At 34.8% G+C, this 20,018-nt stretch overlaps 2 protein-coding genes across 3 annotated transcripts in view; both read right to left on the reverse strand.

Moving 5' to 3' along the window:
- UBR1 (ubiquitin protein ligase E3 component n-recognin 1) overlaps nt 1-20,018 on the reverse strand; it is a 166,080-nt gene that overhangs the window by 51,674 nt on the left and 94,388 nt on the right. For both annotated transcript variants that reach the window (XM_059059472.2, XM_059059471.2), the window contains exons 18-29: nt 19,350-19,415; nt 18,996-19,097; nt 17,261-17,324; nt 14,802-14,926; nt 12,254-12,306; nt 11,053-11,155; nt 10,142-10,190; nt 9,592-9,746; nt 7,785-7,884; nt 6,730-6,839; nt 3,503-3,589; nt 2,144-2,325 (exon numbers count right to left, since the gene is read on the reverse strand). In XM_059059472.2, the coding sequence (XP_058915455.1) occupies nt 2,144-2,325; nt 3,503-3,589; nt 6,730-6,839; nt 7,785-7,884; nt 9,592-9,746; nt 10,142-10,190; nt 11,053-11,155; nt 12,254-12,306; nt 14,802-14,926; nt 17,261-17,324; nt 18,996-19,097; nt 19,350-19,415 (1,196 nt within the window). The remainder of the gene's footprint in view (nt 1-2,143; nt 2,326-3,502; nt 3,590-6,729; nt 6,840-7,784; nt 7,885-9,591; nt 9,747-10,141; nt 10,191-11,052; nt 11,156-12,253; nt 12,307-14,801; nt 14,927-17,260; nt 17,325-18,995; nt 19,098-19,349; nt 19,416-20,018) is intronic.
- LOC131753765 (large ribosomal subunit protein eL32-like) lies at nt 4,205-4,636 on the reverse strand. The gene has a single exon (XM_059059491.2). The coding sequence runs from the start codon at nt 4,574-4,576 to the stop codon at nt 4,205-4,207; it is 372 nt and encodes a 123-aa protein (XP_058915474.1). The 5' UTR covers nt 4,577-4,636.

A 20,018-nucleotide genomic window follows, 5' to 3' on the forward strand; every position in this document is an offset into this window, starting at 1 on the left:
TCAGTAAGATAAAAGTAAAGCATCCAATAGAGATGGGCAAAGGATAATAAGAGGCAATTCTCAGAAGACAAAATGTAACAGGCCAGTGAATAATTATAAGAAAAGATGCTCAGGGCTTCCCTGGTGGCGCAGTGGTTGAGAATCCACCTGCCGATGCAGGGGATACGGGTTCGTGTCCCGGTCCGGGAAGATCCCACATGCCGCGGAGCAGCTGGGCCCGTGAGCCATGGTCACTGAGCCTGCGCGTCTGGAGCCTGTGCTCCGCAACGGGAGAGGCCACAACAGTGAGAGGCCCGCGTACCACAAAAAAAAAAAAAGAAAAGAAAAGATGCTCAACCTAGTACTAACTAATCAGGGAATTTCAGAAGGGCAAAAATTTATAATTTTGATTTACCAAATATTTTCAAGCACTGATAATTTTAAATATTGGTGAGAATGAAAGAAACAGGAACTCTTCATACACTGCTGGGAGTAGATATTGGTGAAACTACTTTGGAGGGCAACGTGGCAGTATCTATTAAAATTTTAAATAATTATGATCCAGCCCTTTCGTTTATTAGATTCCACCTTTGAGAAGTACTTGTAGGATTGTGCAAGGGGGAACATACAAAAATGTTCTGACACATTGTTTGTAATATGGGAAAATTGGGAAACAAGGGAAAAACAACTTAAATGTCCAAAATCTGATAAATAAAATATTATATATCCATACTATGGAATACTATGCAGCAGTCATAAAGAATGATGTAGAATCTACACTAAAGGTCTTTATGTATTGACATAAAAGATTTAAAAGACACTGAATGAAAAAGTAACCCACAGAACAAAAAAGGATGGTAAAATTTTAAAAAGCCACTAAAACACACAAGACTCATTATTCACGTACACATGTTTACAAATGCACAGAAAGACACCTAGAACCAGTTATTATCACAATGGTTATTTGTAGAGAAAGATCGGGAATGTAGAGGACGGTCAAAAAAGGAGACTTACTGTGTTATGTGAATTGTTTTCAGTGAGAACACATACACAATTTTATGTGTACAATCAATCAGGCAATAAAAATATATTATGAAAGCATTAGGGCCATTAATTAATTCTGAGTACATTTCTGCTTACATCCTCTTGTTTGAATAAATATACAGTAGTCTCTTGTTCATTACTTTCTAAATGTTATATTGTTCATAGGTAATATCAAGAGGGTTGGGACTTCTGCTTGTTGTTTAAAGTTTTGTATTAGTTTCTAGTTTTATTACTGTTGTCATACCAGGATACTTTACCATCATATATATTTTAATCTTTAAGATATAAAGTCAGTATTCTTTGTGGTTCTTTTGTTAGCATACTCAGATTCAGGATTACAGACATATTATGTAAAGTATAATGTTTACTGTCTACTGTATTGCAGAAGCACAATTTCCTAAAAGTATCCACAATACACATTGTTTTAAGGAGCAGTGAAAGCTTGTTTTTAAAAATAAGCATAGAAGGGATTTTCAACATTTTAAATTGGAATGCTGTTCAAAGAACCATTACTTTGCCTCCTCCCTTTTCTCACCCTATCTAAATAACAGCCCACAAAACACTACTCTCAGAAAGTTAACCAATTTCCCCAAGAGCACAGCATAGTCTCATAGTCAGAAAACGAGGTTTACTAATTCCCATTCCAATGTGCTCTCCATGACTAAAACTATAGGTGTTGCCCTTCTTTCTTTTTTAGAAAAAAGGAAAAATTAACATGGACCATCTTTTTCAGGTGAAGGGTTTTTTTTTCAATCTGTAATAGCAGCAGTCATTTTTATCAGAACTCATAAAAATGATGTGGAAAATATGAACTGATACATAAATGTGTATCTAAAGAAGTCCGCACGTACAAGATAACAGTAGCTGATTTCTATCTTTGCTGTTTCCATTGTCATGTCTTTTTGTGCATAAAGGTTCCCGACTAACTTCATTGTGCACTTGAACAGTTTATCAACATAAAATTACACCCAGTAAGGGCTTCACTGTGCCCTTGCTAGCTTAAAAATAGTGTAATTTCTCTTACTTTGAAATATATTTTGAAAAAATATTATTTAAAGTGAATATGTAATTTTTCCTACAAGAAACTGGGTTGCTAATTTTTTGTTTTGCTTTATTTTACCTCTCTTCCTCCATAATGGAGTCTTCTTTCCCAGACATTTCTGACGTACTGTCATACATGAGTTTGTGAGTTTCAATAAAGTTCTTCTGTAAGGCAGACATCTGAGCCATGATCTTCTGGCGATGCAGCCTAGCAGCTTCAGCTTTTCTTTTTCGTTCTGCTTTTTCTTTATCATGAGTAATCTGGGTATTAAAAGACCAGAAAAATTAGCTAAGATCCATTGTGAAAATTTACATATACTATTCAGTCAGGCAAAATTTCCTAGAGTAAACTCAGATTCAATCTGTTGACTCAAAATTAACATACAGGCTCCATCACATCTTACAATTAATTTGTTCCATTGTTTACTTCAACAATTTAACTTATTAAAAAAATTTTTAACTTAAAATGCCAAGTATCTTAAATATCTAATAAACTGCTTTTTATATTCAATGCAGGTATATTAAGAAACAAAATTAAATGAAACAATAATTTTGAACCATTTGTCAATCATTTAACCACTGACATTTAATCAATTTAAAGCCAACTTGATGATGTCTAACAGTTACTACTAAACACATTGCTAAGAATGAGAACTTTTTTTTTTTTTTTTTTTTTGTGGTATGTGGGCCTCTCACTGTTGTGGCCTCTCCTGTTGTGGAGCACAGGCTCTGGACGCGCAGGCTCAGTGGCCATGGCTCATGGGCCCAGCCGCTCCGCGGCATGTGGGATCTTCCCAGACCGGGGCACGAACCCGTGTGCCCTGCATCGGCAGGTGGATTCTCAACCACTGCGCCACCAGGGAAGCCCAAGAATGAGAACTTTTAACAACATTACTGAAATGTATTGGTGTCTTTTTATTTATTTTAACTTAAGTTCAGTGTTTTTCTTTTAGGAAAAATAGTTAATAACCACAAGTAATAATATTCTAATAATTTTGAGATTAGAATCATCAAAACCTGATTCATTATATTATGGAAATTCATAACCTAAACATTACTGCGTTTCATTAAATCTTAGATGCACCATAATCTTGTGTTCCACTAAGAATGTTGCTGATTAAAAAATAAGAAGGCATGGATTATAAGACATATTCCAATTTCAGACATTAAAATATTTCAAAAATTAATAAAATATGGTATTTTCAACAGTGGTGCACTGAACTTCAATTTCCTCTGCTTTTGTGAAATACATATATTTATATTGGATAACTATGTATGTCAACTACCACTAATCCCTGTGGTACAGAAACACAATGAACAATAGTAGACATCCTATATACCTTACAATAAACAGGTTCCTTTTCACAAAAAGCAGCTCCCTTATACCAGTAAACTTCAAAGACAGAGATGAACGTCATCATCATTATAATGTTATTACCTCATCATTTTTAACAGATTCTGATCCTGATGTAGTTGCTACAATTAAACAAGATTTTTCTCTTAATCGCTTCACGGTGTCAAACATCTGTGAAAAACAGATGAAACGTTAAAAAAAGATTTGGTTAGATTGACCAGGAACAGAAAAATTCACTCAACTGACTTTGTCGTCATGTCTCCAAATGTCTTTGACTTAAACTTAAGCTATTTATATATATTTATACACACACACACACACACACACACACACACACACACACACACACAAATACCTGCAAATACATAATAAATAGCAATCCAGCTAAGAAGAAGGTTGGAGATAGCAAAAATCAGCTGAATCAGTCTGCAGGGATGAGCATACCTCTGCTTTTGCTATGGAAAAAATTTTTTTAAATTTAAAATAACATTTTTAGTGTAAAGACATATAAAGACAAAGATACAATATGGAAAGTGATACCTTTTCTTCCTGATGCCAGTCCCTCTCCCCCAAACCAACTAAATTAAAGATAATTAGTATTTCTTTGCAGGAAAAACATCAGAATATATATTTCTTTGTATTTACATATATTCTCATAAAAACCGATCCTACTATATACACTGTTTCCTACTTTCCTTTTTCACTTCATCGTTTATCTTTAGATGTGTTTGCAAAACAGCTTATACAGATCAATCTCACTCTTTTTTTGGTCTGAGTTTTATGGTTTTATTGACACAAATAAACATGCACATGAGCTGTGTACTCATTTTCTTCACTGCACAACCTGGCACAAGGATTGGTGACTCTGGTGGCCAGCTGGGCTGCTCTCTCCACAAAGGCTTTACAGTTCTTAGAGGAGACATTGTGAGCAGTCTCAGTAGAGTATGATTTGTTGCACAGCAGCACTTCAAGCTCCTCGATGTTGTGGACTAGGAACTTCCAGAAGCCACTGGGAAGCATGTGCTTTGTTTTCTTGTTGCTCCCATCACCTCTGGGTTTCTGCCAGTTACACTTAATTTTGACATACTGGCCTGACTGGTGCTGGATGAACTTCTTGGTCCTCTTTTTGACAATCTTGGGATTCATGAGGGTGGCCATGATGCCAAGCAGGAGATGGCCGCCACCTCCACAGGCATTGCCAAGGAAGAGCTATCTCATTCTTTTTAACGATATCAAGATTTCAGAAACAGGAGAGCACATCCATAAAACTTGTAGTATTTATGTTTTGAAAGAGCCTCAGTCTCATGTGGAAAAAACTCCCATAAGGAACTTAAAACAAAACTTTATATTAACCATTTAGATAAAATATCTAATGTTTATAAGAACAGATATTTGTGATTTTTATATATTTTAACAATGGACTTTGGTATTGTAATGGAAAAATGAACTTTCAGGACCAGATCTCCAATTTATAACACCAGGTCCATAGGATATAAATGTTAGACTAAATGATGGTTCAACTGACTTTTTAAAAATTGTAGTATCATTGGTTTATAACATTATACAAGTTTCATGTGTACAATGTTGTATTTCTACATCTCTGTACCCTACAGCATGCACACCACCAAAAACTTAGTTTCCATCCATTATGATACAGTTGACCCCCTTAGCCCATTTTCACTCTCCCCCTACTCCCTTCCCTCTGGTAATCACTACTCTGTTCTCTGTATCTATGTGTTTGATTTTGTTTTGTTTGATCTGTTCATTTATTTAACTTAATTAGTTTAATATTCTACATATGAGTGAAATCTATAGAATAGTTATCTACTTTATTTCTTTTATTTTTGTTTTATATTTTAAAATGATTATAGTGGTAGGTTTAAGAAAAATAGTAAATATTCATGAAATGTATTTCAAGAGAAATCTTGGTAACATCATTATCTTATAGTTACATATCAAATTATATCACACTTGTTTAAGGAGTGTCTCTGATTAAAAAAGACTAACTGTTTGAAGTACAAATCAGTACAAAGATCCCCAATTGATGTAACCACCCTATATTCTATTATCAAAATAATATCTAGCTGATAACATAAAAATATTTTCATAAATACAATGAGAAGAAGCTCTATAACCTTGGCTTCATGTTTCCATTTGGAGGGTTTTCCATTAAAGTAACATTCCTGTCCTCTCTCCCTACCCCTCATTCATTCCTCCCCAAAGGCACTGCCATCCACCCAATAGTTCAAACTCCAAATTAGGAGTCATTTTGATTTCTCTCACTTCTTCCATCTAATGTACCAGAAATTTCTATAGCTCCTACTATCACATTATATGTGAATCAGTCCAGCTTCTTGCCATCTGCTTTCTAGCTGAGGTCATGCTCATTTCTCACCAGGATTACTGCAATAATCTTCTAATGTTTACCCTGTGTTTACTCTTGTCCCTATAATCCATTTACCCCTGACCTGTAAGGTCCTATATGACCTGGCCCCGGCTGTGCCTCTGACCTTGCTGCCTACCTTTCTCTCCCTCCCCCATTATGTTCCAGTCACACTAGCCTTCTTTCTGGCCTCCTTAGAGCTTTTGCATTGCTGTTCCCTCATTCTGGAGTACTTTTCCAGATTCTTGTAAGACTGGCTCCATGTCATTCAGTTCCAGTGTTACCACCTAAAAGAGGCCTTTTCTGATTACCCACCTAAAGTTACCCCTACTCATCTACTGAATTATTCTGATAATTTTTTTGTTTATTGTCTGTAGCTCAATGTTTGCAACATGATAGCAAGCCCCTTATCTGTCTTTTTCAGAGTCTAGAAATGAGCATGGCACATAGCAGGTACCCAATACATATTTACTGAATAATGAAACAAATAAATGTTAACTTATTAAAAAGAGCCCTCAGTAAAACATAGGGAAAATAGGATTACTAACATGAAAAATTATGAGTCATCATGAAAATCAGTAGTAAATGATTTTACAATTAGAGATTATGGTTTAATCTTTTTTTAAAAAAAAAAAAAAGCTTTATTTATTTATTTTGCGGTACACGGGCCTCTCACTGTTGTGGCCTCTCCCGTTGTGGAGCACAGGCTCCAGACACGCAGGCTCAGTGGCCATGGCTCACAGGCCCAGCCACTCCGTAGCATGTGGGATCTTCCCAGACCGGGCCTTAAACCCGTGTCCCCTGCATCGGCAGGCAGACTCTCAACCACTGCACCACCAGGGAAGCCCCTATGGTTTAATCTTAAAGGCAAGGAGAGGATCCTTAAATATTTAAACCAAGATATGATCAGTTTATTTTCCAGTTTTACCTGGAGTATCCATGTAATCATGTCCTTCTGGCCTTCTAACTGAGGAATTCCCTTGAGTTTTTCTAAAAGCATTTGTATATTCTGAGCATTCATGGCTGAACTTCCCAATCCTTTTTTAAAACACAAAAATTATATATCATTAACATATATCTTCATAATTATGTATAAATTATAATTTATAGTTAATGTTATTCACATTGATAACCAAAGTTTGCAATCAATCCCTTAACTACATTAATTTTTCAATGGAAGAACCTACAATTACATGAAGTATTAAGTACTAAATTAAAGAACTTGAGAAACCGTAATTACTTTAGGTCTCTCTTGTACATGTTCTACTGGGGCTGCTAAGTGAAAACTACCCTTAATGATATATCTTTGCCTTTCCTCTACTTGGCTCACTGTCTAAAAGTACTTACTGAGAACCAAAACTCCCAAAAATATGGAAGTGGAAGCCGTCATATCCATAAACTGAATAGGTTTATGATGTAATCAAGAATCTAAAATATAGTGTTTAAATAGAAAATGAGATGCTTTTGTCTTATTGATCTTATAAATCAATGTTCCTAGAATGTGCTCTGAAAAAACTGTCTTAATCACATAGAGTTTAATAAAAATCTAATCTAAACCTATCCTGCTCTTCCAGATTGAAAATGGTGCAAAACAAACACATTATCATTCACTCAGACTTCCGCAATCATTTTAAACTCAGGAACATTAATATCTTCCATAGATGGGTAGCGTAAACATTATGGTTGAGATAGCAGCAAATATTTGATAATACTGAGACAAGGAATGAAAGTAAGAAATCATCAATGTATGCAGCGCCCCCAAAAGGGGGGTGAGATCATGCAGTAAAAGGATTGTCGTGGGGATTAAAAAACATACCTGTATTACTGAAAATGCTAAAAACTAAAAATGCTACGAAAAGACTTAAAACAGTTTCAGAGTTTTCCGCCTTAAGGACTAACAGATTAAAATTCTATCAGAGCTAAACTTTCTGTTACAAACTGGCAAATAGCGGAAACTGTGTTGAAAATGGTACTAAAACATACTTGAGGCCTTATGGTAAAAGTCAAATGTCACTTCTTCTTCGGGAGATTTTTGAAGCTGTTGCTTTTCTTCCAGTAAGCCCAATGCCAGAATATGAAATGCCTGAAAAAGGAAAGTAGGACAAGATCTTTAAAACTGTGCTTCTTCAGGTAAATACATTTTAAATGGAGGTATAAAAATAAGCAATCTGATGGGTAAAAAATGTGCAAAGGTTATGAACAAGCAGTTCACAGAAAAAGAAATGAAATATACACATGTGAAAAATGTTCAACCTTGGGAGTTGCCTGGTAGCCTAGTGGTTAGGATTCTGGGCTTCCACTGCCGTGGCCTGGGTTCAATCCCTGGTCGGGCAAGTTCCTGCAAGCCACATGGTGCGGCCAAAAAAAAAAGTGTTCAAGCTCACTTAAAATTAAAGAAATGCGAGTGAAACAAGATCATCTATTTTTCACCTATTAAAATGGCAAAAATTTTAGAGCTTAGTAAAATACAGAGCTGGCAAAGGTGTTAGGAAGCAGGCACTCTTCACCACACTGGTAATGGGAAAGTAGATCAGTATAACATTTTTGGAGGCCAATCAGACAATATCTAACAAAAATGTAAAGGTACAGACCTAGTGCTAGGAATTAGTGTAACAGAGTTACTCACTTAAGTGTACATATTTGTGTACATATTTGTATAACAATGTTCATTTTAGTTTAAATGCCTATTAACAGGAGATAGTTAAATGCATCATAGATGTCCATATAATGGAATATGCAGCAATAAGCATGAGGTAGGCCTATATGCACTAATGTGGAATTACTTTCAGAGGACACAAACCTTTAGGTAGGGCAATGGGAGGCAGGGAGCGAAATTTTAACTTTTGATTTCAAATATATTTCTATGGGTTGAAATTTTTACTGCATTTATTTACCGCTGTTATTAAAAAAAAAAGTGAGATACACGTAGAGTATGATAGCATTTAGAGCCTCCAGACCAATAATAGCCAAGGAAATTTAGTTAGGCAGGTGATAAATAAATATCCAATTACAGCTACCAAAGGTGACATTATTAAGTAACTTATCCATAACAGTATGAAGAAAAAAATAGCTGCTTCCATTTAATGAGCTAATTCTCATAACAACTCTATGAAATAATTATATTTAAACCCATTTTAGCAATGGGGAAATTACTCTTTGCTCCTTAAATGGGAAGTGCGGTAACCCAAGTGGGGTAAATTCAAGCCTAGACCTGTCTTCAAATCTTTATTATACTGTCCCCTGATAATACAATGTGAAATAAAAATACAGAAAACTATGATACAATAATGACATGCCAATTTATTATTAGCAGGAACAGCCCTTTTTAAAATTTTTGTTTTGGGGGGTTTTTTTTGCGGTACGCGGGCCTCTCACTGTTGTGGCCTCTCCCGTTGCGGAGCACAGGCTCCGGACGCGCAGGCTCAGCGGCCATGGCTCATGGGCCCAGCCGCTCTGCGGCATGCAGAATCTTCCCGAACCGAGGCACGAACCCGTGTCCCCTGCATCGGTAGGCGTACTCTCAACCACTGCACCACCAGGGAAGCCCTCTGCTTTTTTTTTTTAAATGTAAATGATTCCCAAGAGTAAGGATCCTAAAAACTTGAGAATGTGTCACAAGGAAATCTGTGCCACATCTAAGCTGTTTTCAATGACCCTTACGTCTCAGGTGCTCTAGCTGTGGTTCTGACTGAAGTCAGAAAGTTAGACTACTGATCTTCTCCAGACCCCCAAGAACTTTATGAAGTAGAGAAAGTATCTGAAACAGAGAAAATATTTTTGGTATACATACCATTTGGAGCATCCCTTCAGTCCACAAGTTAGAATCTGGGTCTACTGCCTGCTCAAATATGGTCCTGAGAATGTACATCATGATATCACAATTGAGAAGGTTAACTGCTTTGCTGAAAGCAGGGCAGAATTCAGGAGGAGGAGGTGGTGGTAATGCTAAAGTGGGTAGGAGATCAATGTCAGAAGAGATAAATGGGTACAATTTTATTTGGGTTAACCTTCATGCTAAATTGCGAATGTCAGAATCATATATTACACGCAAAACAACACATGATCTTTGTTACCTTTAAAGCACTGAAAACATCAATGTCAAGGGAAATATAAGTCACTATGTAAGTCACCCAAAATAAACTCCATTTGTTATAAATTTAAAATTCTGTCACCACTGATGTAGGCTGTATCTTAATATGTAAGCAAGAAACAAAGGGTTCTTTGCACTTCCATTAGATGCCCACTCTCAAAAAACAACAAAAACAAAACACTATATGCTTTGCTGATACAAAATCACAGCATACAGTCAAAATGAGTCAATTCAGTATCTCATTTTTTACCTTCATCTTTGTTTTCCTGTTTTCTCCTTTTCTTCTGCATATGTTCAGCCTATATATATTTAAAAAAAAAGTCTATCTTAAAATACACCACTTGACAAGCATGAAACAAATGGGGTACTTTGAAGGAGGCAGGAAAGATTCACAAACCTACCAAAATACTTTATATACTGAAATACGTATTCAAATGCTACCTTATTCCAGAAACAAAATGGCTGTCCTAGGAAAGGCCACTGCAAAATACACGGGTAATAATCCTCATCACTAATTTAGTCCCCATTCTTTCAGTCAACAGTATTTACCTAGTGTCTATTATATACAGGGCATTGTACAACAAACTGGAAATTATTCATTTTATAAGGACAAAGGCAGACATTACCTTAACTAAGTGATCTAACTTAACATCAACCCTTAATGGGACAAACAGACATTATATATGCCTACTGATGTGACGCAATATATCACTTATGTAGTATTCTTGCCCTAAGAAGTTTAACTTGAATCTACTCACAAGAATACAATCAGACACATCCAGAATATAGGATATTCTAAAAGACAACTAGCCTGTACTCTACAGAAATGTCAATGTTATGAAAGACAAAAAAAGGCAAAAAGATTATTCCAAATTAAAGGAGACTATAGCAACATGATACCAAATGAAGTGCATGATCCTTGACTGAATCCTCCTACCCCTAACACAACTATAAAGAATATTTTTGGTATAATCAGGAAAATCTGAATACTTCCTACGAACTAGATAACATTATTGACTCAATTTTAATTTCTTGGGTAACATAATGAGCTCTAATAATGAAAACCAGTATGAAACTACAGAAAAACCAGGCAATTTTCTATGGAGTTGGAAAGCATACAGCATTTTAGGTTTATTTACTAAAGAGGATAACTTTTCCTACCTTGCTATGCTGTGTTTTGGAGTAATGATAAAAGTACATATTGAAGTCTTTCAATGATTCATCTTTCAGCTCATAAACTCCATGGCCTGATACACCTGGTTTCCTAAAAAGACGGAAAATACAGAGGTGAACTATAGTACTCTCGAAATATAGAGTAAGACAAAATAAGAACCTAAAAATTAATCTAAAAGTCAAAATCAAGAGAAGAAAACAACCTTATCTCATTCAACTTGCTTAAACTGAAATGACAAATTTCATTTCAAGAGTAAAACCAAAAACCTACACTGTAAGCTCAAAGTCCTGGTAACAATTGTGTTTCATAATTATGAAATTTAAACAAATCTGAAGAAGTTTATTTTTTATACTATGTAGATCTGACCCCATAACCTAGCTAAATCCCTAAGGCTTCATTTTTAGCTTCTGAAACCTAAGACTGCCTGTTCAACTACAGCTTGCATTGTCTAAGGCCAAATCTAAAATGGTAGTAAGATATTATATCTGTAGAAAATTGAATTGTAAATGAAAATATAGTGGTGAATCCTCTACAGAGAACTATAAGGAAAAGCATTAAGGCCAAAAGGAGCACATCATATTTGTTCTGCACATTAAACAGCTTTTGGTCTCTATCAAAGTAAGTGAAATATTTTATTGAAGAATATTAGAGCATAAAAAAGCTACATTCTATTTTTAAGGTTATTTGAAACTAGCAATTTATCTATAAATACATTACTATAAGAGTAGAAATTAATTACCAGTATCAATTTTTAATTTCAAGAATTAATCCACTGAAAATCTTAATTCCATTTTTTTGTATCTCAAAGAATCAAAGGATTGTAAAATAATGTTTTAGTCCTAGCAGAGAAAAGTCTAAAATTAGAATATAATATAAAAATTTAATAGAATAAATGAAGTCATGGCTTAGAATTGATGGGAAAGAGACTATAGAAACATTTCTTTGCTTACTTAAGTCACCTAATATCACAAATGGATATTTCTCATTCACTTGACAATAATACTCATTTCTTCATCATATAGGTACTAAGTGCCTACAGTGTGCCCCTTGTTCTCACCCATTCTGTCTGTACTTTGTTTTTGTCCTTGGGAGTTCAGGAAAGAACTTCAGAGCTTCTACAAAGTATCCGAAATACAAGAACAAAGATTGGTCTAACTTTCAGAATAAGCATAAATATTAAGTACTTACTTAAATGTGGCCACTTTGTTTATGACATTCTCTAAGCCAGTTTCATTATTTTCCTGTTGGAACAACATTTTTGTCATTTTTACCTTCATGTAATGACTTTATCTTCTCTTACTGTGAACTGAAATACACTTTCAATAGCATTCCTGAGTGCTTTATAAACAATAAAAAGAGATCAATTTCCAATATTTAAAAATTAGGTCAAAGACCAATTAGCTTTGTTTTGAGGGACCAATTTCTTAACAGAGGTAAGATGTATGTATAAACTACTTAAGGAAGAAATTCAATCTAAGTTTGCCCTCATATATATATACACATACAACCAATAATTCAAAGAAATTATTATTTTCTTTATCTAGTATGTTCATCACCCACATCATTTAAGCACATACCCATGCTGTACTAATCCCTAAAACCAAGGTAACAAAATAAATGGTATCTACGGTAAAACACATATGTAGATGTCCAAATATATTCTGGCTTCTGCAATTATAATAATTTTATTTTTTTCTGACTGGCCTGAATTTTTCCTTGAACAAGGAATTTTTTTGTTGTTTTTTTTTTGGCCATGCCGTGCATCATGTGGGATCTTAGTTCCCCGACCAGGGATCGAACCCTTGCCCCTGCAGTGCAAGCACAGAGTCCTAGCCACTAGACCACCAGAGAAGTCCCAATAAGGAATTTTTTCTATGAAGTCATTTAAAATCAGGATAAGGACCTAGTCAATATACTAAAGCAAACTCATAGATTCCTACAGTGTTGTAAAAATTAAATTTAGTCTCCTTTAAAAATGTACTTCAGATAAGCAGTGAAAAATTAGGGTAGACACTAAAGCTTTTTTTTTTTTTTTGCAAAATACGGTATGTATATCATTATTGGTATGTGAAATTATTTTAGGTGGCACACAGTTATATAATTTTAAATTTTTGAATAGTTATTCATTTATCTTAACATGTATTAGGAAAAAATTAATCTAAAACGTCAAACCTACTATTTCATTGTAATATTGCTTAGAAAGATGCTAAGGCAAAATGTAAGTTGATTTTTAAAATTTTTTTTTTAAATTTTATTTTCCGGTACGCGGGCCTCTCACTGCTGTGGCCTCTCCTGTTGCGGAGCACAGGCTCCAGACGCACAGGCTCAGCGGCCATGGCTCACGGGCCTAGCTGCTCCGCGGCATATGGGATCTTCCCAGACCAGGGCACGAACCTGTGTCCCCCTGCATCGGCAGGCTGATTCTCAACCACTGCGTCACCAGGGAAGTCCGTAAGTTGATTTTAAAATGTATTAATAAGGGACTTTCCTGGTGGCACAGTGGTTAAGAATCTGCCTGTCAATGCAGGGGACATGGGTTTGATCCCTGGTCCGGGAAGATCTCCCATGCCACGGAGCCACTAAGCCCGTGCATCACAGCTACTGAGCCCGCAAGCCACAACTACTGAGACTGCACGCCACAACTACTGAAGCCCATGTGCCTAGAGCCTATGTTCCGCAACGAGAAGCCACCACAATGAGAAGGCCCCGCACTGCAACGAAGAGTAGCCCCCGCTTGCTGCAACTAGAAAAAGCCCGCACACAGCAACAAAGACCCAACACAGCCAAAGATAATAAATAAATAAATAAACTGTATTAATAATTATAAAATTGGTAGACAGATGTACAAATATTACAAAGGTGATATGCTGAATGGTTAAAGTTTGAGAATCAGTTAACAATGAAATTGGAAAAAGATACAGGTATGTTGGAAGAAAAATGACCAACAGTCAAAGCTTACCTCCATTCTTCTTCTCTGGAAAGCCTTGATAGTACAGGTAAATCTAATCTCTTTTAAGAATCATTGTTCTAATTCAAAATTAAATCTTGGAGTAAAAAATATGACTCCTAATCTTTAGGATTACTGCTTCAATATCAGCAATACTGAACATAAATCACCTGTGTCGGCCATGAGACTACACCCTGCAGACCTCCCGCTAGAGAACAGAGATACTAATGCAGGCTCACTCTGGGAGACATGGGAAGGCAACAAAACCTTGATTAGACTACCCAGCAGGTTAGGACAGTCCTACCTAACGTTCCTTCCCTCTTTCCTTCACCTGGAGTCAGATTTGCACCACAGTATGATGGCTCCCCCAGCCTTTCCCAGCTTCCTCACCATTTCTCTCATAGTTATTGTCCCTAATTAAATCTTAAATCTTTTGTCTTGACATCTGCTTCTCAGAAGACCCAGACTAACACACCACCCAAATAGTCTCAGCATTTCAGGAAGTCCCCTTTTCCTCTGGAGAAAATTTATGTTAAAGTAAACAAAAAATCAAAGAGTTTCTTGCTCTAAAATGTTTTTTAAACAGCCAGAATGTCTCTAAAGTGTTTCCTAATTCCCAAAAGCCCAGAATTAAAGTTTATACCACTAAAAAAATCAATGGTGAGACTTTTATATCTGAAAATTTCCTAAACAGATTTTCCTAAAACTTAAGAGTGGCTTCCAATTAAAGAAAAAGAAAAAACTATCCCATCTTGAGGTGAATGGAGTAAAAAACAAAACTGGACTTACATTCTCAGGTAAATTTTTGGCTATGGCACTGTGTGGCATGGGTTCAATACAAAGCAAGTGAATAATTTCTCTCATTGTGACCTCTTCTTTGGTCACATTTCCCACTCCAGGTACATAACGCTCTCCTAATACAAACAATGAAAAGTAAAACAATTAATTGCTTTCCATTTAAATCTCTTCCCATCAAGAACACTGCATTAAATCAAAACTATGATAGTGACCAAAAATTATTTGAACATGTTCCTAAATCTGAACAAGAGTCTCTTTGCTGAAAGATGAAGAAAAATGAAGAGATCTGAAGAACACAGGCCTTCTCTTAACTTAAACACACACACACATATACATACACATACTCACACATTATAAACAAGGCCCCTAAATTAAATTAGCATGTGTCTCTAACCCAGAAAACAAGGAAGACAGCACTGAATAAGCAGTGGCCATCATGGCACAATAGCTTTTCTTTCAGGATTTCCTCAATGTTGTCTCTACTTGTTATTTAAGAAAGAACAAAGTGAAAACTAGAAAACAAAATACTTAAAAATATCTCTGTGGGTTAAATGACAAAATAGTAATATGTATCAGGAATGGAGGTGTTGCTAACGTGCCCACATGATCAGGTTTCCATTTTTCATCTTGATAAACTGCCAAATGGGGAGAGGAAATAGCTAAATTAACTATGGGAACTTCACTGGTGTCCACAGCATCTAATCCCCAATGCTTCAAGAAGGCTTAAAATATTTGACCTTATGTCACCACTGATTTTCAATACTACAACATGTGTACAAAGTCCTGTGATATCTATAAGAGGGTTATTACGAAGACAGGAATTTTTTGCCTAAGAGATTTGATGAATTCTACAAATTAGCCAAAGAATGACATTTTGTTAATTTAATTCACTTCCAACAGACTCACTCCTCTTCAAACACTGTAATTTTCAATTTTTTTCCACCAAAACAGTACCCTCTATAAGTTTCGTGCTAGAAAGAACCTTAGAGATCATGTAGATTACTTTCACATTTTACAAATCAAGAATCTGAGACTCTAAAAATGTAAATGGCACGCTCTTGATAGTTTATAGCGAGGTCAACACTAGATCTTCTGATTCCTAATCCAAATCTTTTTCTACTTCTTAATGTTTTCTCCATAATATGATCAGAGGTTTTATACACACACACAAACTTTTAAAAATGATGACTCCTAAAGGTAATAAACTTATACTCAGGAATGTAGCAAGTATTAACTAAAAATCAAATCACATAGAAGGAAATACCCAATGAATTTGGGTAAACAAAATAATAGCAAAATAATAGTAGCAATAATAAAATAGTAAAATATAAAACAGCAAAACATATTAGCAATTTTAATATATTGTATTAATAAGCAGTATTAGAAATTCTTCATATGGTATTCCAAGAACAAACACAAAAATTCCCCTCAAGTCTTTGTAATTTAATAAAGTATATCATCAACTTAAAAATCTTTTACACATTTTTAATTTGTCCATTTTTTTCAGCAGTTTCCTATGGAATACTCTGGAGTTATTCCAGAAGAGTTAGTGCCTAGAAGATTTACATCTCACTTAGCAATGACAGTTTTCCACACTTCCTGCTGAGACAAGCAGCTAGTTCAGCAACTAGCTCCCTGATAAACAAATAAAATGAACCCAGGTTTTCAGATTTGGCTAATGGCTAGAATCCTCACTAGGAAGTATTAATACAAAGCAGTGTCTCCTGCAGTAAAGTAAGAAACAAGAGCCAGAATGAGAAGTCAAAAACTTTTACTTAGCTGGTAAGATCAACAGAGACTATAATATAGAATATACAAAAGTAGAAGTATGGCCAATATTTGCACAAAGTAATTTAACAGAATGACTTGATTAAAATATATCTTACTTAGACAAATGTTACGTTGAAATTTATATATATATATATATAAAATTTCTAGCACTCGACATAGTTATTTTTTTTAATTATTATTATTATTTTTTGCGGTACACGGGCCTCTCACTGTTGTGGCCTCTCCCGTTGCGGAGCACAGGTTCCGGACGCGCAGGCTCAGCGGCCATGGCTCACGGGCCCAGTCTCCGCGGCATGTGTGATCTTCCCAGACCAGGGCACGAACCCGTATCCCCTGCATCGGCAGGCGGACTCTCAACCATTGCGCCACCAGGGAAGCCCCGACATAGTTATTTTACATCTACTTTTCTAACTAGGATAATTATATCCCAGATCTCTATAAACAAGTCCAAACAATTACAAATCAGGTATTGAAAAATGAAGATGTAATAGCTGTGCTTTTTAAAAGGTGAGTTTCTAAACATATCAATCACATTAGTCACATTAATCTCTAATATTCTCTGCTGTATTTGGGAGAAGAACAAAATAACTTACAGTTCTTATTAATGTTCTCTCTAAAAAGTAACTCATGTTCTATTTCAAAACATGTTCTAATCTTACCCACAATATAGATGAGGACTTGAAGCATTTCTTCTATTAAGGTATTATATTGTTTAATCAAATCCTATAGAATTGTAAAAGAAAAAATTAGTTACTTAAGAACCAAAAATCTCCATAAAACATACATTTTTTCTGGATCAGATAGTCCAACCGATCCAGTATTTTCTTTCGGACCACAGCAACAGAGAATTATGAGGTGAATAATTCCCTTTTTTTGACATCAAATTCAACAAGTTTCACAATACTTGGCACGTAGTAAGAACTCAATAACAATTGTTAAATATTATTATTGTTTTTATTGTCATTATTACCCATCTAGCCTTCAGTCAACAAAAGAATTCTAATCTTTAACTTTTCCTCTACTATTGGCTTCCTTCTTATCTGGGTTGGTGAGACAGTGTCTTCAAATAGGTAACTAACAGTTATGGTGAGAGTTCCCTTCCCTAACACACCTGTTATTTAAATACTACAGTAAATTAGATATTCATTTTCACTCAGTATAAAAACATGACTAAAAATTAGCTCTGTATTTTATAGCCTATCCTTTGGTCCGCTGCAAGTGACTTCTAATTTGAAGAATAAAATAATGTAATTCATAAATTCAAAGTAGTCAAAGGTTACTTTATAAACTGGTATCAAGTATTAAAACAATGAAGACGTGACATAACTCCAGAGACAAATTATAAACTATAAAAAATATATTGATAACAAATACAAGTAAAGAATTAATATCTTTACTAAATAAGGAACTTTTACAAAAAACAGGAAAAGAGTGAAGGACAGGAACAGATATTTCACTTCCAAAAAGGAAAAAAAGGTCAATAATCATGAAAACATGGTCAACCTCACTGATAATTAAAGAACTGCAAATGAAAATTAAACACCATCTTTCATGTATTAGACCAACAAAGATTAAAAATATCAGTACCATTACAGATGTACATACTGCTAGAGAGAGCTTAAATTGGAGTTACTTTTCTGAAAGCAATTTGACAATATGTATTCAGAGTCATAAGAAAGAGCATACTGTATTCTTCGACAAATCCACTTCGAAGAATTTATCGTAACAAAATAATTAGGCAAGTGTTTAAACCTTGAGGTGCAGAGATGTTTATATGAGCAAAAAACTTGAGAAACCCCTTCAGCAATAGGGGACTAAAGTATAATGCATTCACATACTGCAATACTACACAGCCATTAAAAATTATGATGTAAAAAAAAAGATGAGGTTGTTGCATACTTATTTAGTGACAAGAAAAAACCTATCACAATATTTCATTAAGCACAGGAAGCATATTACAAAAATAGTACATATAAAAGATTCAATTTTTCCTTTAAAAACAAATAAGACACCAAAACTTTAAAAGTGATCATTTCTAGGAGGCAGGGTTTCATGTGATTTTTCTTCTCCTTTTTGTTAACCTATATACAGTCATCACTCAGTATCTGCAGGGGATTGGTTCCAGGACCCCTGAAGATACCAAAACCCACAGATGCTCAAGTCCCTTATATAAAATGGCTAGTACAGTTGGGATTCTGTATCCATGGACATGGAGGGCCAACTATATTCTAATTTTTATAGAGTAAAAAGAATATATGTGTGTATATGTATGTTTTACATATATGCCTGATTTTTGGAGATATACATAAATAAATAAAAATCTTAAATATGATTAAAAATTTTTAAATAATATTTCCTTTGGAATTAATTTACATATCAGCTTCTGTCACTTACTTGGTCTTTTATGGATATGGTCTTGTTAAAAGCATCAGCAAGTTCATACCTCTGAAGTACCAGTAATAAGAATTTGTTGGGATCCATTAAAGATGCACCAATCTGTGAAAGAAATCAAGTACCATAGTTCTCATGTATTAAATGTAGAAACATTTTGTCTCTAGTAGGACTATGAGAAAAAATTATAAGGTAAGTCTGCAGAAGATAATGCAGTAGTCCCTTCTGCTTCTATGATACTGTATTTCAACAATGAGAAAAATTTAAGTGAAGTTAACAATAATTATATCTTCGCTTATTATAAGGAACCTAGGAAGAAAGGTTAAGACAAATATCAGAAGTAATTTAAATAGGTACCTGAAGCATAATGATATCTTTATCATACATTTCTTCTCTGCACTTAACATCTTGGTAATAAAACACCTATAAAATAAAAGTAGAACAGAAGCTAAAAGAATCAGTTTATTTCAAACAGAATTCTCAACAAAAACTATTCTTAAAATTTTCTCTAAACTAGAAACCCCAAGAACTCCTTTGTGGCAAAAAATAAGTTGTAAATTTACAAATCATTTTAAGGGATTTGTGAGGATGAAGTGAGAAAATACGGCATGAAAATAATTCAGAGTTAAAAATGCTCTACACTAGTTATTACTCTCAACATGCGTAACAAAAGAATTTACTTCCCTTAAGTTTAAAATGCCCACTTCAATAAAAGTAAACCAATTTCTACAATCAATTATAACACTATTTTTCTCCCAAGTGGTATCTTTACAAGCCCTGTTTCCCCACCACTTAGGAAAAGCACTTCTCCTTATTTGCTCTAAAACAGAGGGAAAAACTGTAAGACACCCTTTCATTAAGACTGGTGGTAGGAAGATTACATGTCCCCAAGTAATCTTCAGAAAAGACATATATTGGTGGGATGGTTCCTAGTACTACTGGCTTTCACCTAATCTACCCACTTAACAGGATTAAAGGAGAAATGTCTATATGGCCACTAGAAGTTTCATTTCTGAGTTTATATAA

Source organism: Kogia breviceps, chromosome 3, assembly GCF_026419965.1.
Source record: "Kogia breviceps isolate mKogBre1 chromosome 3, mKogBre1 haplotype 1, whole genome shotgun sequence".
Classification (NCBI taxonomy): domain Eukaryota; kingdom Metazoa; phylum Chordata; class Mammalia; order Artiodactyla; family Physeteridae; genus Kogia; species Kogia breviceps.

What these genes read in the sequence shown, in the direction of transcription:
- LOC131753765 (XM_059059491.2), bottom strand. Translation starts at nt 4,576, where the DNA reads ATGGCCACCCTCATGAATCCCAAGATTGTCAAAAAGAGGACCAAGAAG.